The sequence below is a fragment of the Bombina bombina genome, chromosome 10 (assembly GCF_027579735.1).
Source record: "Bombina bombina isolate aBomBom1 chromosome 10, aBomBom1.pri, whole genome shotgun sequence".
NCBI classification, from domain to species: Eukaryota; Metazoa; Chordata; class Amphibia; order Anura; family Bombinatoridae; genus Bombina; species Bombina bombina.
The window spans coordinates 5,401,485-5,423,286 of record NC_069508.1 but is presented as its reverse complement, the minus strand read 5'-3'; the positions used below and the strand labels follow the sequence as shown (position 1 = coordinate 5,423,286).

General features: G+C 40.9%; 1 protein-coding gene across 2 annotated transcripts in view; it reads right to left on the bottom strand.

The window, feature by feature from the left end:
- The window catches only part of MFSD14A (major facilitator superfamily domain containing 14A), a 247,077-nt gene that overhangs the window by 108,830 nt on the left and 116,445 nt on the right, over positions 1-21,802 (bottom strand). For both annotated transcript variants that reach the window (XM_053693728.1, XM_053693729.1), the window contains one exon: positions 13,939-14,157. In XM_053693728.1, the coding sequence (XP_053549703.1) occupies positions 13,939-14,157 (219 nt within the window). The remainder of the gene's footprint in view (positions 1-13,938; positions 14,158-21,802) is intronic.

The window sequence follows — 21,802 nt, the reverse complement described above, 5'->3', positions numbered from 1 at the left end:
CTTTAAATATAGGGGATGGAGAAAAAGGGGTACCTATCTGGTACAGGAAATACCTCCACCATGGAGGGCACGTCAAAATACTTGTTTAGTTTACTAGACTTCTTAGGATTGACTACGACGGTAGTGTCAGGGTCGTCCAGGGTAGCTAAAACCTCCTTAAGTAACAAACTGAGGTGTTCTAGCTTAAACCTGAATGATACAACTTCAGTATCAGCAGGAGGAATTACACTGAGTCTGAGATTTCACCCTCAGATGCTACCGAATTATCCTCCTCCTCAGGCTTCTGGGAGGGGGCATTTGAAATAGCAACAACTGTGTCAGTAACCTCACTTACTGATTGTTTACTTTTCCTCTTGTGCTTTCCCTGCTGCATGGGAAAAGCAGACAACGCATCAGAAACCACAGAGGACATGAGAGAAGCGATGTCTTGCAAAGTAACTCCAGATGCAGTAATGGAGGAAGCGCAGGGCACTGGCTGTATGGACGCTAAGTTTTGGGACACTTGAGGAGAAAGCTGCGGCATATTTTGAACATTGTCAGAAGACTCCTGAACAGCATCCGCCCTAGACAATGTTGCCTCAGAAAAAAAGTCTATCCCTGTAATGTAAAATTCTCTCAATACATGAGGAACAGAAAGGGATTGGTGGTTTAACAATAGCATCAAAACATAAAGAACATGTAACATCTTGCAGGGCCTCTTGGTTCATCTTTATTAACCACAAAAAAAACTGAATTATTAGATAGAAAGTTGATATTTTATTAAAAAAATACCTCACAGAAAAACCGTTACTGTTCCTTTAAATCTTTTAAAATAAACTGCTTTATTTTTCAGCAAGAAAATAAAATAACATAAGTAGTAATTAAATACTCCAGACACCTTTACACCTCAGCTTAACTTTGCTGAGGTGCTTACCTGCCTGTAACACGGGGGTTTATAGGCTGTTAGATGATCCGGACTCAATCTATTTATTCTGTCAGATGAAGTCCGTAATACGGCCAAAAACTGAGACAAAGTCTTCCATGTCACAGAACACAGGAACTATGAAGGGGAAGTGCACAACAAATTTTGGGGCTTCTGTTAGCCTTGCCCATCGTGGGCGTTACCTCGTCCTCAGTGCCTGCTATTACTGCCCATAATAAATACTCTCCAAGTCATAAGAGAATTCCTTTATTATGTCATAAATTATATTATATTAAAGTGCCATCTTTTATTCTAAATGACGATCCCACAAAATAAAAAGTCAGCACTTAGCTTTGTAATTCTGCCCGGCAGCAAGGCAGCTCACTAGATTTAAGAGGCATGATTCCTCACATGGACCTGTGGAAAAAAATGCAAAGACTGAATAATCTTACTCAGGCTTTAGGAAATAGGGCAGCATTAGTATATGGGAGGCACAGTGACGATTATACCCCACAAGTTCCCATTGCTCTAAAGCCACCACTGCTCTACTGAAGAGACTTAGACAATGCAGAAATCTGACCCTTCAGAGAACTGACTGAAAATCCCTTCTCCAGACCTTCCTGGAGAAAAGACGAAATTCTAAGAATCCTGACCCTACTCCAAGAGAAGCCTTTCGATTCACACCAATATAGGTATTCACGCCATACCTTATGGTAAATCTTACGAGTAACTTGTTTGTGAGACTGAAGCATAGTATCAATGACCAACTCAGAAAATCCACGCTTAGCCAAGACTAAGCGTTCAATCTCCACGCAGTCAGCTTCAGAGAAAAGAGATATGGATGGAGGAAAGGACCCTGAGTTAGAAGGTCCTTCCTCAGAGGTAACCTCCAAGGTGGAAGAGAAGACATCTTCACCAGGTCTGCAAACCAAATCCTGCAAAACCATACAGGAGCTATTAGAATTACAGACGCTCTCTCCTGTTTGATATGAGCAATGACTCATGGAAGGAGAGCAAACGGAGGAAACAGGTATGCTAGACTGAGATCCCAAGGAATCGCCAGAGCATCTATCAGGGCAGCCTGAGGATCTCGACCTTGAACTGTACCTTGGAAGCTTGGCGTTCTGACGAGACGCCATCAGATCCAACTCCGGCACCCCCACTTGAGGGTTAATCTGGAGAACACCTCTGGATGGAGAGCCCACTCCCCGGGATGAAAGGTCTGTCTGCTCAGAAAATCTGCCTCCCAGTTGTCCACTCCTGGAATGTGGATGGCAGATAGGAGACAATCGTGAGCTTCCGCCCACTGAATGATGCAATTCACCTCTTTCATGGCCAAGGAACTCCGAGTTCCTCCTTGGTGGTTGATGTAAGCCACTGAGGTGATGTTGTCCGACTGGAATCGGATAAACCAGGCTAAAGACAACTGAGGCCAAGCCATCAAAGCATTGAAGATCGCTCTCAACTCCAAGATGTTTATTGGGAGAGAAGATTCCTCCAGAGTCCACAGGCCTTGAGCTTTTAACGAGCCCCAGACTGCTCTCCAGCCTAGCAGGCTGGCGTCCGTGGTCACAATCACACAGGAGGGTCTCCGGAAGCATGTGCCCTGAAACAGATGATCCTGAGAAATCCACCACGAGAGAGTCTCTCTTGTTAACGGATCCAGATCTATCTTCTGAGATAAATCTGAATGGTCTCCGTTCCATTGCTTGAGCATGCATAGTTGTAGAGCTCTCAAATGGAATCGCGCATAAGGGATGATGTCCATGGAAGCAACCATAAGACCAATTACCTCCATGCATTGAGCCACTGATGGACGAACAGTAGACTGGAGAGAGAGAGAGAGACAGGAAGAGAAGTTTGGATTTTCTGATCTCCGTCAGAAAAACTTCATAGATAGGAAATCTATGATGGTCCCTAAGAAACACAGCCTTGTAGTTGGAACAAGGGGACTCTTCTCCAGATTCAGTTTCCATCTGTGGGAACGTAGAAAAAACAAGATCTCTGTATGAGAGTTTGCTAGTTGAAAAGATGACGCCTGAATCAAAATGTCGTCCAGGTAAGGCGCCACCACATTCCCAGAGACCTGACAACTACCAAGAGAGCCCCCAGAACCTTTGTGAAGATTCTGGGAGCTGTGGCAAGGCCAAACGGAAGAGCAACAAATTGAAAGTGCTTGTCTAGAAAAGCGAATCTCAGGAACTGGTGATGATCCCTGTGAATGGGAACATGACGATATGCGTCCTTCAGGTCTATGGTCATCATAAACTGACCCTCTTGGACCAAAGGAATAATGGGACTAATGGTTTCCATTTTGAAGGACAGAACCCTGAGAAATTTGTTGAGACATTTTAGGTCTAAAATAGGTCGAAAAGTTCCCTCTTTTTTAGGAACCACAAATAGATTTGAATAGAATCCTAGACCCTGTTCCCTTACTGGGACTGGAACTATTACTCCCAGGGAGGAAAGGTCCTGAACGCAATTTAAGAATGCCTCTCTTTTTACCTGATCTGCAGATAATCTTGAGAGGAGGAATCTGCCCCTGGGAGGACAAGTCTTGAACTCTATTATGTAACCCTGCGATACTATGTCCACAGCCCAAGGATCTGGGACATAGCGTATTCCAAGCTTGTCGAAACAAAGAGTCTGCCCCCCACTTGATCCAATCCCGACCCGGGGGCAGACCCTTTATGCTGACTTATGCTGTTTCAGATGAAGGTTTCTTTGATTGCTTCCCCTTGTTCCAAGACTGATTGGGTCTCCAAGAGGACTTAGACTGCTCCGGCTTGGAGGAGGAAAACTTTTAACCTTTGAAGTTATGAAAGAAACGGAAATTAGAAATTTGGCGCCCCTTAGGTCTATTCTTCTTGTCTTGCGGTAGTAAAGACCCCTCTCCACCCGTAATTTCAGAAATTATCTCCTCCAGACCAGGACCAAACAGGGTCTTACCCTTGTAAGGTAGCGACAGGAGCTTGGACTTGGGAGGTAACATCAGCCGACCAAGATTTTAGCCACAGAGCCCTGCGGACTAGAACAGTGAAGCCAGACATCTTGGCTCCCAGTCTAATGACTTGCATATTAGCATCAGAGATAAAGAAATTGGCCAGTTTGAGTGCCTTAATCCTATCTTGGATCTCCTCTAACATAGTCTCCTCTAAAATCAATTCGGACAAAGTATCACACCAATAAGATGCAGCACTGGTTACAGTGGCAATACAAACTGCAGGTTGCTATTGTAGACCCTGATGCACATACATTTTCTTTAAAGGGACCGTCAAGTCCAAAAGAAACTCATGATTTTAATAGGGAATGTAATTTTAAACAACTTTCCAATTTACTTTTATCACCAATTTTGCTTTGTTCTCTTCGTATTCTTAGTTGAAAGCTAATTCTAGGAGGTTCATATGCTAATTTCTTAGACATTGAGGACTGCTTCAAATCTAAATGCACTTTGACCACTAGAGGGCATTAGTTCATGTCTTTCATATAGATAACATTGAGCTCATGCACTTGAAGTTACTCTGGAGCCAGCACTGATTGGCTAAAATGCATGTCTGTCAAAAGAACTGAAATAAGGGGGCAGTTTGCAGAGGCTTAGATACAAGGTAATCACAGAGGTAAAAAGTGTATTTATATAGCAGTGTTGATTATGCAAAACTGGGGAATGGTTAATAAAGGTATTATCTTTCTTTTTAAACAACAAAAAGTCTGATGTTGACTGTCCCTTTAAATAAGCCTCCAGCTTTTTGTCCATGGGATCCTTAAAAGAACAGCTATCCTCTATAGGAATCGTGGTTCTCTTGGCCAGAGTAGAAATAGCCCCTTCTACCTTAGGCACAGTGCGCCATGAGTCCCCAATGGAGTCAGCAACAGGAAACATCTTTTTAAAGACAGGAGACGGGGAAAAAGGAATCCCTGGCTTGTCCCATTCCTGTGCAATGATCTCCGACAAACTGTCTGGAACAGGAAACACTTCCACAGAGGAAGAAACATCATAGTATTTGTTAAGCTTACTAGATTTTTTAGGATTGACAGTGACAGAAGAATCGGAGTCGTCCAAAGTAGCCAGTACCTCCTTTAGAAGTAAACAAAGGTGTTCAAGCTTCAATCTGAACTTTACTTCTTCAGAATCAAAGGATTTATACTGTCAGAATCGGAGATTTCCCCCTCAGAAACTACCGAGGTATCCTCCTCATCAGACTTATGGGGGAGGTCAACCTTTGCAGCAGCAGATGGAAGAGACACCTTATTATCAGAAATATGCTTTGATTTCCTCTTTCGCTTCCCCATCATGGGAAAAACAGATAAAGCCGCAGACACCGCAGAAGATATCTGTGCAGCAAAATCTACAGGCAAATACACGCCTCCAGGAGGCTGAGAGGAACCGCAGGGCACTGTATGTGAGGCCATTGAGGCTTGGGACGTTTGAGGAGAAAGCTGTGGCATATCCTGAACAGCATTATCCTGAGAGACATTAGGCTCAGAAGAGAGTAATTTATCCGTAGATTTTAAAGGTCCTATCTAAGAAAGAGGCACAAAACTGCATAGGCAAAACAATTTGGGTCTCTAAGCACAAACATTTATCAAAAGAATCAGACCCCTGTTTAGAGTCCATAGTTAAATTAAATTGCAAAAATTGAGTAATAAAAATAATTTGCAAAAAAACAAGTACGGTCACTTTAAATTAGCGCAAAAAAACGCTAAGACCTAATTAGGGAACAAATACAAAAATTGCACCTCTACACCTCAGACAGGCTGAGGTGCCCTACCTGAATCTGCAAAATTTATTTTGCATGACCCTGAAACACTGCTCAGCTATGGTGCTATAGCACTCTCAAAAAGCTGCACTATTTCTAGAGTCACATGCAGTCTTGGCGCAGATCAGCCTGGGAGCAAGTCCCTAGGGAAAATTACTAAACAGACATTACAAAACACACAAGAATAAAGTCTAGCACTCGCTCACAAGCTCTCAGCTAAGTTTAAAAGAAACATTTTAATGGGGACCGGGAAGTCTGTGGTACCACCCTCTCCTCGTCCTATCTAGCTTAGGGATCGAAGGATCCTCTGGTAGATTCGGTTCAGGAACCACCAACGTAGCAAGCACCTCTTTCAGCAGAAAGCGCAAATGCTCCATTTTAAATTTAAAATCTGGCTCCGACACAGACGGAGGCCTAGAAGAAGCCGATTCCGACCCAGAAAAAACAAGAGCCGGAGTCGTCTTCATCAGCGGATAATCTGTCAGAGACATCCAGCATAGTAGATGACCCCTAGGATGGATAGCTATGTTTCACCTTTCGCTTGAAGGCAATGAAGGCAGCAGAAACTGCTGTTTGTAATTGATCAGCGAAATCTGGCGGCCAAAGGGCCCCTCCCGCAGGAGGATTAGTAGTGCCCTGGGGAGCTGCATGTGCAATCGGAGATGAGTGTAGGGAACGCAACTCGCGGGACGGAGAACCCTCAGGAGGTGGACGGCTCAGTTGTACTAAATATCTTATCTTATCCAGGCTCTCACTGAGAGGCTGATAGGACTACTTAAAACTCTAGTCCCATTTCGAAGAGTAGTAACCTCCATAAGAGACTACTCTGAATCTTCTGACACTTCTCTGCCAACCTCCTGTGACAAAAGGAAAATAATGACTGGGGTATGAGGAGAGAGGGGGAGGTATTTAAGCCTTTTGCTGGGGTGTCTTTGCCTCCTCCTGGTGGCCAGGTTCTTAATTCCCACAAGTAATGAATGAAGCAATAGACTCTCCTCCCATTAAGATGAAAATAGTGCAGCTTTTTGAGAGTGCTATAGCACCATAGCTGAGCAGTGTTTCAGGGTCATGTGATGTGTTCCCGGTCCAGTCTGGGATTACTGTTCCACTTTCCTTGTTTTGCTTGTGCTTAAGGGTGATTACAAAAGTCTGTGAACCCTGACTAGTTCCCAGTTTGTCTGAATATGATCTTGCACCTGTGTGTGAGCCTGCATTTGTGTGGCTGTATTAGGGTCCCAGGTTTTGGAAGAGACCTTGACGTGGTACCTGGGCTTGTCCCATTTGGCTAAATGCGGTAACTGACTCTTCCAGTTTCTTTTAAACTTAGCTGAGAGCTTGTGAGCGAGTGCTAGACTTTATTCTTGTGTGTTTACTAAAGGATTACATATGCCTTATGAAAGTAATGCATAATATATAGTGCAAGACTCCAGTACCTAGGAGGCAAGAGCACCTACCTGCAAATCCAGCTGTCGGGCAGAAAGACAGCTCACCAGATGTGAAAGGACACATACTCCTATTAGAGACCTGTAGAAAAAGAGAGAACAGAGTAACCAACTCTGGCTTTCTATAACAGGGGTAGCAAATATGTTAGAAAACAAAGCAAGGACAACCTTACCACTATCTAACTGCTTAAAAGCCACCACTACTATTACTCAAGAGATTAACGTGGGCACAGCTAAACCCCAATCCTTGCTTGCAGGGTAAAGTACCCATAAAAGGAATAAAATCTTCAGACACCAACTTCACATCCTCCATTGACAAAGGCAAAGAGAATGACTGGGGGTTATGGGTAAGGGAAGTGATACTTAACAGCTCTGCTGGGGTGCTCATTGCCTCCTCCTGCTGGCCAGGAGTGAATACCCCACTAGTAATTGGAATGACATTGTGGACTCTCCATGTCTTAGGAAAGAAAAATGATTATCTGTAAACCTTATTAAGCACCTGCTATTTATCACTGACACACAACTATCTCCCACAGTGTAATACGTAGATGCAGGATTATTGTACTAAAGGCACCTAACCGCAAAAACATCAGTCAGATGGAAGATGCTTCAGCACAGAATTTGCAAGCTCTTCACAAATAAAAACAAAATTTATGCTTACCTGATAAATTCCTTTCTCCTGTAGTGTGGTCAGTCCACGGGTCATCATTACTTCTGGGATATTAACTCCTCCCCAACAGGAAGTGCAAGAGGATTCACCCAGCAGAGCTGCTATATAGCTCCTCCCCTCTACGTCACCTCCAGTCATTCGACCAAGGACCAACGAGAAAGGAGAAGCCAAAGGGTGTAGTGGTGACTGGAGTATAATTCAAAATTTTTTTACCTGCCATAAAAAACAGGGCGGGCCGTGGACTGACCACACTATAGGAGAAAGGAATTTATCAGGTAAGCATAAATTTTGTTTTCTCCTGTTAAGTGTGGTCAGTCCACGGGTCATCATTACTTCTGGGATACCAATACCAAAGCTAAAGTACACAGATGACGGGAGGGACAGGCAGGCTCTTTATACGGAAGGAACCACTGCCTGAAGAACCTTTCTCCCAAAAACAGCCTCCGAAGAAGCAAAAGTATCAAATTTGTAAAATTTGGAAAAAGTATGAAGAGAAGACCAAGTTGCAGCCTTGCAAATCTGTTCAACAGAAGCCTCATTCTTAAAGGCCCAAGTGGAAGCCACAGCTCTAGTAGAATGTGCTGTAATTCTTTCAGGAGGCTGCTGTCCAGCAGTCTCATAGGCTAACCGAATTATGCTACGAAGCCAAAAAGAGAGAGAGGTAGCCGAAGCTTTTTGACCTCTCCTCTGACCAGAAACAGGGAAGACGTTTGTCGAAAATCCTTAGTTGCCTGTAGATAAAATTTCAGGGCACGGACTACATCTAGATTGTGTAGCAGACATTCCTTCTTCGAAGAAGGATTAGGACACAAAGATGGAACCACAATCTCTTGATTGATATTCCTGTTAGTGACCACCTTAGGTAGGAACCCAGGTTTAGTACGCAGAACTACCTTGTCTGAATGAAAAATCAGATAAGGAGAATCACAATGTAAAGCGGATAACTCAGAGACTCTTCGAGCCGAGGAAATCGCCATTAAAAATAGAACTTTCCAAGATAACAGCTTGATATCAATGGAATGAAGGGGTTCAAACGGAACACCCTGTAAAACATTAAGAACTAAGTTCAAACTCCATGGTGGAGCAACAGTTTTAAACACAGGCTTGATCCTAGCTAAAGCCTGACAAAAAGCTTGAACGTCCGGAACTTCTGACAGACGTTTGTGTAAAAGAATGGACAGAGCTGAAATCTGTCCCTTTAAGGAACTAGCGGATAAACCCTTTTCTAAACCTTCTTGTAGAAAAGACAATATCCTCGGAATCCTAACCTTACTCCATGAGTAACTCTTGGATTCGCACCAATATAAGTATTTGCGCCATATCTTATGGTAAATCTTTCTGGTAACAGGCTTCCTAGCCTGTATTAAGGTATCAATAACTGACTCAGAAAAACCACGTTTTGATAAAATCAAGCGTTCAATTTCCAAGCAGTCAGCTTCAGAGAAATTAGATTTTGATGTTTGAAGGGACCCTGGATCAGAAGGTCCTGTTTCAGAGGTAGAGACCAAGGTGGACAGGATGACCTGTCCACTAGATCTGCATACCAAGTCCTGCGTGGCCATGCAGGCGCTATTAGAATCACTGATGCTCTCTCCTGTTTGATTCTGGCAATCAATCGAGGAAGCATCGGGAAGGGTGGAAACACATAAGCCATCCCGAAGGTCCAAGGTGCTGTCAAAGCATCTATCAGAACCGCTCCCGGATCCCTGGATCTGGACCCGTAACGAGGAAGCTTGGCATTCTGTCGAGACGCCATGAGATCTATCTCTGGTTTGCCCCAACGTCAAAGTATTTGGGCAAAGACCTCCGGATGAAGTTCCCACTCCCCCGGATGAAAAGTCTGACGACTTAAGAAATCCGCCTCCCAGTTCTCCACTCCCGGGATGTGGATTGCCGACAGGTGGCAAGAGTGAGACTCTGCCCAGCGAATTATCTTTGATACTTCCATCATTGCTAGGGAGCTTCTTGTCCCTCCCTGATGGTTGATGTAAGCTACAGTCGTGATGTTGTCCGACTGAAACCTGATGAACCCCCGAGTTGTTAACTGGGGCCAAGCCAGAAGGGCATTGAGAACTGCTCTCAATTCCAGAATGTTTATTGGTAGGAGACTCTCCTCCTGATTCCATTGTCCCTGAGCCTTCAGAGAATTCCAGACAGCGCCCCAACCTAGTAGGCTGGCGTCTGTTGTTACAATTGTCCAGTCCGGCCTGCTGAATGGCATCCCCCTGGACAGATGTGGCCGAGAAAGCCACCATAGAAGAGAATTTCTGGTCTCTTGATTCAGATTCAGAGTAGGGGACAAGTCTGAGTAATCCCCATTCCACTGACTTAGCATGCACAATTGCAGCGGTCTGAGATGTAGGCGTGCAAAGGGTACTATGTCCATTGCCGCTACCATTAAGCCGATCACCTCCATGCATTGAGCTACTGACGGGTGTTGAATGGAATGAAGGACACGGCATGCATTTTGAAGCTTTGTTAACCTGTCTTCTGTCAGGTAAATCTTCATTTCTACAGAATCTATAAGAGTCCCCAAGAAGGGAACTCTTGTGAGTGGAAAGAGAGAACTCTTCTTTTCGTTCACCTTCCATCCATGCGACCTTAGAAATGCCAGTACTAACTCTGTATGAGACTTGGCAGTTTGAAAGCTTGAAGCTTGTATCAGAATGTCGTCTAGGTACGGAGCTACCTAAATTCCTCGCGGTCTTAGTACCGCCAGAAGAGCACCCAGAACCTTTGTGAAGATTCTTGAAGCCGTAGCCAATCCGAATGGAAGAGCTACAAACTGGTAATGCCTGTCTAGAAAGGCAAACCTTAGATACCGGTAATGATCTTTGTGAATCGGTATGTGAAGGTAAGCATCCTTTAAATCCACTGTGGTCATGTACTGACCCTTTTGGATCATGGGTAAAATTGTCCGAATAGTTTCCATTTTGAACGATGGAACTCTTAGGAATTTGTTTAGGATCTTTAAATCCAAGATTGGCCTGAAAGTTCCCTCTTTTTTGGGAACCACAAACAGATTTGAGTAAAACCCTTGTCCTTGTTCCGACCGCGGAACCGGATGGATCACTCCCATTAATAAAAGATCTTGTACGCAGCGTAGAAACGCCTCTTTCTTTATTTGGTTTGTTGACAACCTTGACAGATGAAATCTCCCTCTTGGGGGAGAGGATTTGAAGTCCAGAAGGTATCCCTGAGATATGATCTCTAACGCCCAGGGATCCTGGACATCTCTTGCCCAAGCCTGGGCGAAGAGAAAAAGTCTGCCCCCCACTAGATCCGTTCCCGGATCGGGGCCCCTCGATTCATGCTGTCTTAGGGGCAGCAGCAGGTTTCCTGGCCTGCTTGCCCTTGTTCCAGGACTGGTTAGGTCTCCAGCCTTGTCTGTAGCGAGCAACAGCTCCTTCCTGTTTTGGTGCAGAGGAAGTTGATGCTGCTCCTGCTTTGAAATTACGAAAGGAACGAAAATTAGACTGTCTAGCCTTAGGTTTGGCTCTGTCTTGAGGCAGGGCATGGCCTTTACCTCCTGTAATGTCAGCGATAATTTCTTTCAACCCGGGCCCGAATAAGGTCTGCCCTTTGAAAGGAATATTAAGCAATTTAGATTTAGAAGTAACATCAGCTGACCAGGATTTTAGCCACAGTGCTCTGCGCGCCTGAATGGCGAATCCGGAAATTCTTAGCCGTAAGTTTAGTTAAATGTACTACGGCATCCGAAAATGAGTTAGCTAACTTAAGGGCTTTAAGCTTGTGTGTAATCTCATCTAATGGAGCTGATTCAAGTGTCTCTTCCAGAGACTCAAACCAAAATGCTGCTGCAGCCGTGACAGGCGCAATGCATGCAAGAGGTTGCAATATAAAACCTTGTTGAACAAACATTTTCTTAAGGTAACCCTCTAACTTTTTATCCATTGGATCTGAAAAGGCACAGCTATCCTCCACCGGGATAGTGGTACGCTTAGCTAAAGTAGAAACTGTTCCCTCCACCTTAGGGACCGTTTGCCATAAGTCCTGTGTGGTGGCGTCTATTGGAAACATCTTTCTAAATATTGGAGGGGGTGAGAACGGCACACCGGGTCTATCCCACTCCTTAGTAACAATTTCAGTAAGTCTCTTAGGTATAGGAAAAACGTCAGTACTCGACGGTACCGCAAAATATTTATCCAACCTACACAATTTCTCTGGTATTGCAAATGTGTTACAATCATTCAGAGCCGCTAACACCTCCCCTAGTAATACACGGAGGTTTTCCAGTTTAAATTTAAAATTTGAAATATCTGAATCCAGTCTGTTTGGATCAGAACCGTCACCCGCAGAATGAAGCTCTCCGTCCTCATGTTCTGCAAATTGTGACGCAGTGTCTGACATGGCCCTAATATTATCAGCGCACTCTGTTCTCACCCCAGAGTGATCACGCTTACCTCTTAGTTCTGGTAATTTAGCCAAAACTTCAGTCATAACAGTAGCCATATCCTGTAATGTGATTTGTAATGGCCGCCCAGATGTACTCGGCGCTACAATATCACGCACCTCCCGAGCGGGAGATGCAGGTACTGACACGTGAGGCGAGTTAGTCGGCATAACTCTCCCCTCGTTGTTTGGTGAAATATGTTCAATTTGTACAGATTGACTTTTATTTAAAGTAGCATCAATACAGTTAGTACATAAATTTCTATTGGGCTCCACTTTGGCTTTAGCACATATAGCACAGATATCTTCCTCTGAATCAGACATGTTTAACACACTAGCAAATAAACTAGCAACTTGGAAATACTTTTCAAGTAATTTACTATAATATGAAAACGTACTGTGCCTATAAGAAGCACAGAAAAAGTTATGACAGTGGAAAATTGATAAACTGAAAAGTTATAGCTTCAAATCTTTGTAAAAAACACACTTTTAGAAAAGGATTGCTCCCATTAGCAAAGAATAACTAACCCTGATAGCAGAAAAAAAAAAAAAAAAAATACAGAAATAAACGTTTTTTATCACAGTCAACTACAATCTCACAGCTCTGCTGTGAGTGATTACCTCCCTCAAAACAAGTTTTGAAGACCCCTGAGTTCTGTAGAGATGAACCGGATCATGCAGGGAAGACAATAAACTTCTGACTGAATTTTTTGATGCGTAGCAAAAGCGCCAAAAAAGGCCCCTCCCCCTCATACACAACAGTGAGAGAGATCAGTAAACTGTCATAAATTAAATAAAAACGACTGCCAAGTGGAAAAATAGTGCCCAAAACATTTTTTCACCCAGTACCTCAGAAAATTAAACGATTTTACATGCCAGCAAAAAACGTTTAACATAAATAAAGTGTTATTAAAAAGCCTGTTGCTAGTCCCTGCAAAATAGGCTAAAGTCTTATGCATACAGTATAATTCCAGTGAAGTGCCATTCCCCAGAATACTGAAGTGTAAAATATACATACATGACAGCCTGATACCAGTTGCTGCTACTGCATTTAAGGCTGAGTTTACATTATATCGGTATGGCAGAATTTTCTCATCAATTCCATTGTCAGAAAATAATAAGCTGCTACATACCTCTTGCAGATTAATCTGCCCGCTGTCCCCTGATCTGAAGTTTACCTCTCCTCAGATGGCCGAGAAACAGCAATATGATCTTAACTACTCCGGCTAAAATCATAGAAAAACTCAGGTAGATTCTTCTTCAAATTCTACCAGAGAAGGAATAACACACTCCGGTGCTATTATAAAATAACAAACTTTTGATTGAAGGTATAAAACTAAGTATAATCACCACAGTCCTCTCACACATCCTATCTATTCGTTGGGTGCAAGAGAATGACTGGGGGTGACGTAGAGGGGAGGAGCTATATAGCAGCTCTGCTGGGTGAATCCTCTTGCACTTCCTGTTGGGGAGGAGTTAATATCCCAGAAGTAATGATGACCCGTGGACTGACCACACTTAACAGGAGAAATAAAAGTTACAAGACAGAGCAATATTTTGGTTAGCGATGGGCCCTACACTGCAGAAAAAAAATGTACGTCTGCACTACAATTTCTCTCCAAGCAGGAGAATCATCATTAGGCGCAGCTGATTCCTGTTTTTGTCACATACACAAAATCAGCCCCTATACACACTAAAAACAGCCCATTCTTTTTCTCAGTAATATACAGACCAGTAGTGTCTATGCTCACTCACAGCAAAGGGGTCAGCCTGTTCCCAGGAGATTGGAGCTCCCCAAGAGGCCGGTCTCATTTTCTCAGGAAGCGACTCGGGGACAGCCACTAGTATGAAGCAGATATCCAGTAGCGCAATGGCTGTGGCCAGCAGTACCACAAGGTTATCACCGTAAATGCGGCTCAGATAGGCACCAATAGCTGGACTTGTGACCAAGCTGGCCGCAAACGTGGCAGAAACCTGAGTGATGGAGACATAAAAATAAAATTTATGCTTACCTGATAAATTAATTTCCTTCTTGGCAGTAAGGGTCCATGAAAACATTCATAACCTATGGGAAATACCTCAGCTGGCCACCAGGAGGCGACAAAGACACCCCAAACAAAACATTGAAATATCCCTCACACTTCCCCTATGATCTCAGTAGTTCAAGCCGAGGATAAGGAAAAGTAGAGAGATAAAAAGGGTACAGAGGAGCCAAGACTGCCACCACAAACACAAAATCAGGGCGGGTCACTGTTAGGGAAGAAAAGTAGAGAAGGCAGTCCTAATACCTAGGCACCACCCTTTATAGAAACCTCCTAAAATATGTCTCCTTTAATTCCATAGAAGAGAGAGTAAAGAAAATCATGAAGCAGCCCTAAAAATCTGTACAACGGAGCCTTTATTTGTGCAGGCCCAAGAAGTAGAAAATGTGCCATAATTCAAGACAGAAGCTGCTGGCCCATTTCTGAGAAGTCATGTGATCAGGAGTCACAGCCAGAGGGAAAGAGAAACAACTGTGGTAAAAAAATGGAGATAACGGAGCCATTTACCAATATTTTAGCTCTGTGTAGTAATATCATACTAGAGGTGCAGACCCTATATAAGTATTGCAAACTATTATAAATAGGGAGAGAATAAGGAGAAGTAGTCCTTATAAAAAGATAGGGAATTCAGCACTCTCATATACACATTTAAAGAGACAGAGATATAAATATCTCAAGGTATCAACCTCAGTATTAAGATAAATAGAGCTAAGTGTGGAGTCAGGTGGAAACCCAGAATAAAGACTTGACAACTAGCATGCTTGCAAGGCACTCATAATTTTATTATTTACAAAAAGCAACAAAATTCTTAGTAAAGGTCGTGTGACCATAAAGGTAATTTGAAACAAAATTTAATCAAAAATATGAGCTAAAAAGCTAAGTGAGACGTCTCATAGGAAAATAAAGTGGCTAAATATAATAGTGACAATGCAACACCTCTATTAGAGGACAACCCCAAAAGAAAGAGTAATATGAGGGTAATGTTGTCATAATAATATAATGAGGATCTATGCAGTTCACTTAAACATTGAGCCAGAATAATACAATCACAAGAATACTTTAGAATGCATATTTTTCAATTTGGAGTGAAATATAAACACAGGAAACAGCTTTGCACAATCATATGCAGCATGCAACTATACCAAGTCTTAAAACACAACACCAACATCAGAGGACAGTCCCAAAGTTAAGGGTCAATACTGTCATGATATAAATATAGGATCTATGTGTTTTAAATATGGGTATTGTATAGTAAATTTTGCATAACTTCTGACAAACAGGATATTAGTAAAGCAGCAGCATTTAGCATGAACACATCACAATTTAAATGGAAGTCCTTCCAAATCTGTTGAAAACAGGCATCCACTTGTATTGCGGGAGGAAAAAATGAAGTAAGTTTCCACTGCCTGTAAAGAACAACAGTCATAGCATGCACTCACAGCCTTTGCGATGTAAATCAAGAACAGAATCCTTGGTAAGAAGCTGCAAATCCGGTGAATGTTCCTGTGTTGCCCAGGATGCAAAACAAAGTAATAAATCACTCCAGCAAGCTGCAATTCTTTGAGGTGTAGTAGGAATTTCCAAAAGACAGGTGTCTCATCAAAGCAATCAGCTGTTACAACTGCCTACACGTGTTTCATCCCAATGAGTAGCAGGGACTCCTCAGGGCTAACTTCATCAACCTAAACTCTGCCTTTTATAGGCCATATTGGGACACGCCTCTGGGAGTTTCAAAAAACAAAAAGTGTATATATACAAAGTGACATTTCATATATAAAATTTATTTACAAAATAATAATATTAATTCAAAAATAAAAAACATTGTGCTCAGATGCGCATGCAATTCGTTAAAATATAACTAACAGGTGTCTCATCAAAGCAATCAGCTGTTACAACTGCCTACACGTGTTTCATCCCAATGAGTAGCAGGGACTCCTCAGGGCTAACTTCATCAACCTAAACTCTGCCTTTTATAGGCCATATTGGGACACGCCTCTGGGAGTTTCAAAAAACAAAAAGTGTATATATACAAAGTGACATTTCATATATAAAATTTATTTACAAAATAATAATATTAATTCAAAAATAAAAAACATGGTGCTCAGATGCGCATGCAATTCGTTAAAATATAACTAACAGCCGAACTGAGAAAAATGAGAGCTCCCCCAACGATGCATTGGACACATAGGGAGGGTCAGAAAGTTACACCTAACAAGACAGTTTGTTATTTTTCTAATTCCTATAAAGGCTAAATTATAAGGAAAGGGATAAAGTATTCTAAGTCAGAAATTAAGTAAATTTAGAAACTTCTATTGTTAAAAGTTTCTTATAGAGACAAGACCGGGATCGAACCTGTGACCTCAAATCTACTATAAACTAAAAGTCAAATTAAACTAGTATTAACCCAATACTCTAAACGCTATAACCTATATATATAATGAAGATCCAACAATTGTAGATCTACAACCTTTAAGGTTAAATATACTTATTATCCCAATGTATAACAACTGCATTTAAGTATTCTTTAAAATATTATTAAAGGGTCGAAAATTTGGAGATAAACTAGTTATAATGATAGCAAAACAAAGTCATATTAGTTCAATGACTATTTTATATTGAACATAAGGGAACGAACCTAGGGTCTAAAGGGTCTATATATCTTAATGACTTAGAAGAACCACAGTCCTAATCCACTAGCCTAAAGGCACAGTCTAGAACAATAAACAAACTTTATAGAAATGATGCAAACTCGAGTTTTTCATATAACCCAAATGGGGCACAAGTTTGTAAGCAATAAATCCAACCAGTTTCCTTCTGGAGAAGACATTTGTCCTGATCACCTCCTCTCTCATGTGACAAACCAGTATCAATTCCTATGAACTTTAATAGTTCAAAATCTGAATTGTGACACATGTGAAAATGACGTGCAACACTACTAGTATTTTTGTTATTTTTCACGTCATCTCGATGTTCTCTCACCCTGTCGAGAAACTGGCGCTTCGTTTTCCCTACGTAGAACATAGGGCAAGGACAGTATAGCAAATAAATTACCCCAAAAGTTTGACAATTGATTGGGTAATTAATGTGATACACTTTGCCACCTGTAGTAAAGGTTTCAGTCCTTGTATTAAAACTGCAAGAAACACACTTTCCACAAGGATAACTACCCTTGTGTGATTGGTGTATAGTAAGCCAATTCTGTTTTGGAGTTTTAACAAAGTTACTTCTGACAAAGCAGTCTTTCAAGCTCATAGCTTTTCTAGCGGTAAGTAGGGGACGATCACCTACTTTTCCTGCCAGTTTTTTGTCTGCAAGTAAGAAATGCCAATTTTTACTTAAGATAGAACGAATTTTGTCCCAGTGAGAGTTAAATTGTGTGATAAATCTGACATGGGTATTTTCCAAGCTCTTTTCATTTTTTGAGAAGAGAATTGTTTCTCTTTTCAACTTTCTTACTCTACTGAGTGAACTCAGGACCAATTTTTTGGAATACCCGCAAGCCAAAAATCTTTCTTTCATCCTTATCGCATGATATTCAAAACTTGAATTTGTGGAACAATTTCTGCGTAAGCGCAGAAACTGACCATAAGGGATTCCCTTTTTCAATGAATAGGGATGATTACTTTGAGCTAAAAGTAAGCTGATAGTGGCTGTTGGTTTACAAAAAATTTCAGTATGAAGGTACCTCCCTTGTTTCTTGATCAGAATGTCCAAAAAAGATAATTTATGGAGATCAGCCTCATAGGTCAAAAGTATATTGTAAGAATTAGTATTGAGAGTTTTGATGAATGTTTCCAAGTTGGTTAAATCACCTTTCCACAACATGAAAACATCATCCACATAACGGAGCCATAACTGGACCGAGCTCTCAACAGTATCATTATGGGTGCCAAAAACTTCTGATAGCTCCCAAATGCCTAGATGAAGGCAAGCATAGGTGGGGGCACAAGTGGCCCCCATTGCTGTTCCGCAAATTTGTTTAAAATATTTACCATCAAAACAGAAAATGTTATTCTCAAGGACAAATTTTAAGAGAGAGAGAACAAATTCAGTGTGTTTTTTATATAGAGGACCACGAGATTCAAGAAATGACCGACAAGCAGCAATTCCCACTTCGTGGGGAATTGAAGAATATAAACCTTCGACGTCCAGAGAAACTAAAATAACATCTTCATCCACAATTAGATTATCAAGTTTTTGTAGGAGGTCAGAAGTATCTCTGACATAAGTAGGTAAAGTCGGGAGGAAAGGTTTCAGGAAAAAATCTACAAAGTTACCTATATTTTCTGTTACTCCCCCAATCCCTGACACGATTGGGCGGCCAGGTGGATTTTTGCTGTCTTTGTGCAGTTTGGGGAGGCAATAAAAAGTAGGTAAAGTGGGATAATGTGAATACAGATAATCAAATTCCTTTTTTGAAATTAAACCTTCATATTTTGCGTCATTCAGCAAAAACAACAATTTAGTTTGAGTTTCCTCCAAAGGATTTTATCTCAAACAAGCATACTGTTCTCTATTATTGAGTTGTCTCATTACTTCTCTGAGGTAGAAATCCTCATCTAAGAGAACAAGATTTCCACCTTTATCAGCTGCCTTAATGACCACATTAGGAGCATTTTTGAGATCAGACTTTGCTTTTCTCTCAGCCTTCGTAAGGTTATCAGTCACAATGCCTGAAAAAACAATTTGTTCAATGTCTTTCTCAACTGCATTCACAAAATACTGTACAGCAGGAGCAAGAGAGAGAGCAGGCATAAATTTAGACTTAGGTTTAAAAGGTGAACGTGGCACGGAACATTCTATAGAATTTAAAGGGGAAGCTTCTAATTCAGTTAAAGATAGAGGTGAATCAGTTTCATTCTCCTCCAGAAGAGTTACCAGATTAGATATCGCCAAGTCATCTTGTATTTTCTCTAAATCTAAATTCATTGAATTTTTGCCTTCCATTATAGAAGACAAGACCAATTTTCTTCCAAATAAATGTAAATCCTTAATGACAGTAAATTTGTCTAAGTGGTTAGAGGGACAGAAAGATAAGCCTTTCTTTAAAAGACTGATATGGGACAGATTTAACTTGAAAGAAGATAAATTCACAATCTGCATTTCCTCACAACTTTCAAGAGTTAGTAATCCTTCTGAGGCCCTCGCCTTGTCCTCCATCTCCACTGTGGAGGGGCATCCTGACTTTGTTGTCTCCTCCCTTGCCTCTGCTGTCTTGCTTGAAAATGTATATCTTTGCTTTTTGTTTTTGGGTCTTTTCCTCCCCCCTCTACGTCTTTGTCTAAAACTACCCTGTTTTTTGAGGATCTATTATCTCCTTCAATATCTGAGGCGTCTGTGCCTGAGTCATATGAACCTCTATTCAAAAAGTAAGTGTAAACTTTATCCTTTCTTGTAATCCTCTTGGTCCCTATTTAACTTTCTACATTTTCTAGATTTAATTTCAGTTCTAAGTTTCAGGACATGTTCCTTTACCTCATCATTTATTCATCATTTAATTTGCTAAATTTAGAGTCTGTTTCAAATGAATTGACCAATTTAACTGATTCTTCAATCTCTAATTTAATTTTTTCAAGTCGTCTTTTATCCTTTTTAATCATCATTTCCATCAAGCCAAATGAACAAGAAGATAATTTCTTGTTCCAATCACCCATAAAGTCTTCACCTTCCTCATCATGGTCCCTCAGATTAGTACCAGGGTCTAAACGTAAACGGAGGCCACAGGGAATAATCCCTAAATATACATAATTCTCCAGGCTTGATGTTTCTGCTCTTAACCTGATCTGTTTGGATAATACATTTTTATACTTTTTAAATACTGAGTAAATGTTAGTTGGAGTTTCCCCCCCTTCAGTATCCAACGCACCAGAGGACAAGCTCTCACTCAATTCCGCCTCCCATTGTTCATCATTCAGCACATATGCCATAAAAGAACATCGAGATGACGTAAAAAATAACAAAGATACTAGTAGTGTTGCACGTCATTTTCAGATGTGTCACAATTCAGATTTTGAACTATTAAAGTTCATAGGAATTGATACTGGTTTGTCACATAAGAGAGGTGGTTAAATGAAAAACTCGAGTTTGCATCATTTCTATAAAGTTTGTTTATTGTTCTAGACTGTGCCTTTAGGCTAGTGGATTAGGACTGTGGTTCTTCTAAGTCATTAAGATATATAGACCCTTTAGACCCTGGGTTCGATCCCTTATGTTTAATATAAAATAGTCATTGAACTAATATGACTTTGTTTTGCTATCATTATAACTAGTTTAGCTCCAAATTTTCGACTGTTAATAATATTTTTAAGAACACTTAAATGCAGTTGTTATACATTGGGATAATAAGTATATTTAACCTTAAAGGTTATAGATCTACAATTGTTGGATCTTCATTATATATAGGTTATAGCGTTTAGAGTAGTGGGTTAATACTAGTTTAATTTGACTTTTAGTTTATAGTAGATTTGAGGTCACAGGTTCGATCCCGGTCTTGTCTCTATAAGAAACTTATAACAATAGAAGTTTCTAAATTTACTTAATTTCTGACTTAGAATACTTTATCCCTTTCCTTATAATTTAGCCTTTATAGGAATTAGAAAAAACATAATTTATGTAAGAACTTACCTGATAAATTCATTTCTTTCATATTAGCAAGAGTCCATGAGCTAGTGACGTATGGGATATACATTCCTACCAGGAGGGGCAAAGTTTCCCAAACCTTAAAATGCCTATAAATACACCCCTCACCACACCCACAATTCAGTTTAACGAATAGCCAAGAAGTGGGGTGATAAGAAATAAGTGTGAAAGCATATAAAATAAGGAATTGGAAAAATTGTGCTTTATACAAAAAAATCAAAACCACCACAAAAAAGGGCGGGCCTCATGGACTCTTGCTAATATGAAAGAAATGAATTTATCAGGTAAGTTCTTACATAAATTATGTTTTCTTTCATGTAATTAGCAAGAGTCCATGAGCTAGTGACGTATGGGATAATGATTACCCAAGATGTGGATCTTTCCACACAAGAGTCACTAGAGAGGGAGGGATAAAATAAAGACAGCCAATTCCTGCTGAAAATAATCCACACCCAGAATAAAATTTAATGAAAAAACATAAGCAGAAGATTCAAACTGAAACCACTGCCTGAAGTACGTTTCTACCAAAAACTGCTTCAGAAGAAAAAAACACATCAAAAATGGTAGAATTTAGTAAAAGTATGCAAAGAGGACCAAGTTGCTGTTTTGCAAATCTGATCAACCGAAGCTTCATTCTTAAATGCCCAGGAAGTAGAAACTGACCTAGTAGAATGAGCTGTAATCCTTTGAGGCGGAGTGTTACCCGACTCAACATAGGCATGATGAAATAAAGATTTCAACCAAGATGCCAAAGAAATGGCAGAAGCTTTCTGGTCTTTTCTAGAACCGGAAAAGATGACAAATAGACTAGAAGTCTTTCGGAAAGACTTAGTAGCTTCAACATAATATTAGAAAGCTCTAACAGCATCCAAAGAATGCAATGATTTCTCCTTAGAATTCATAGGATTAGGACATAATGAAGGAACCACAATTTCTCT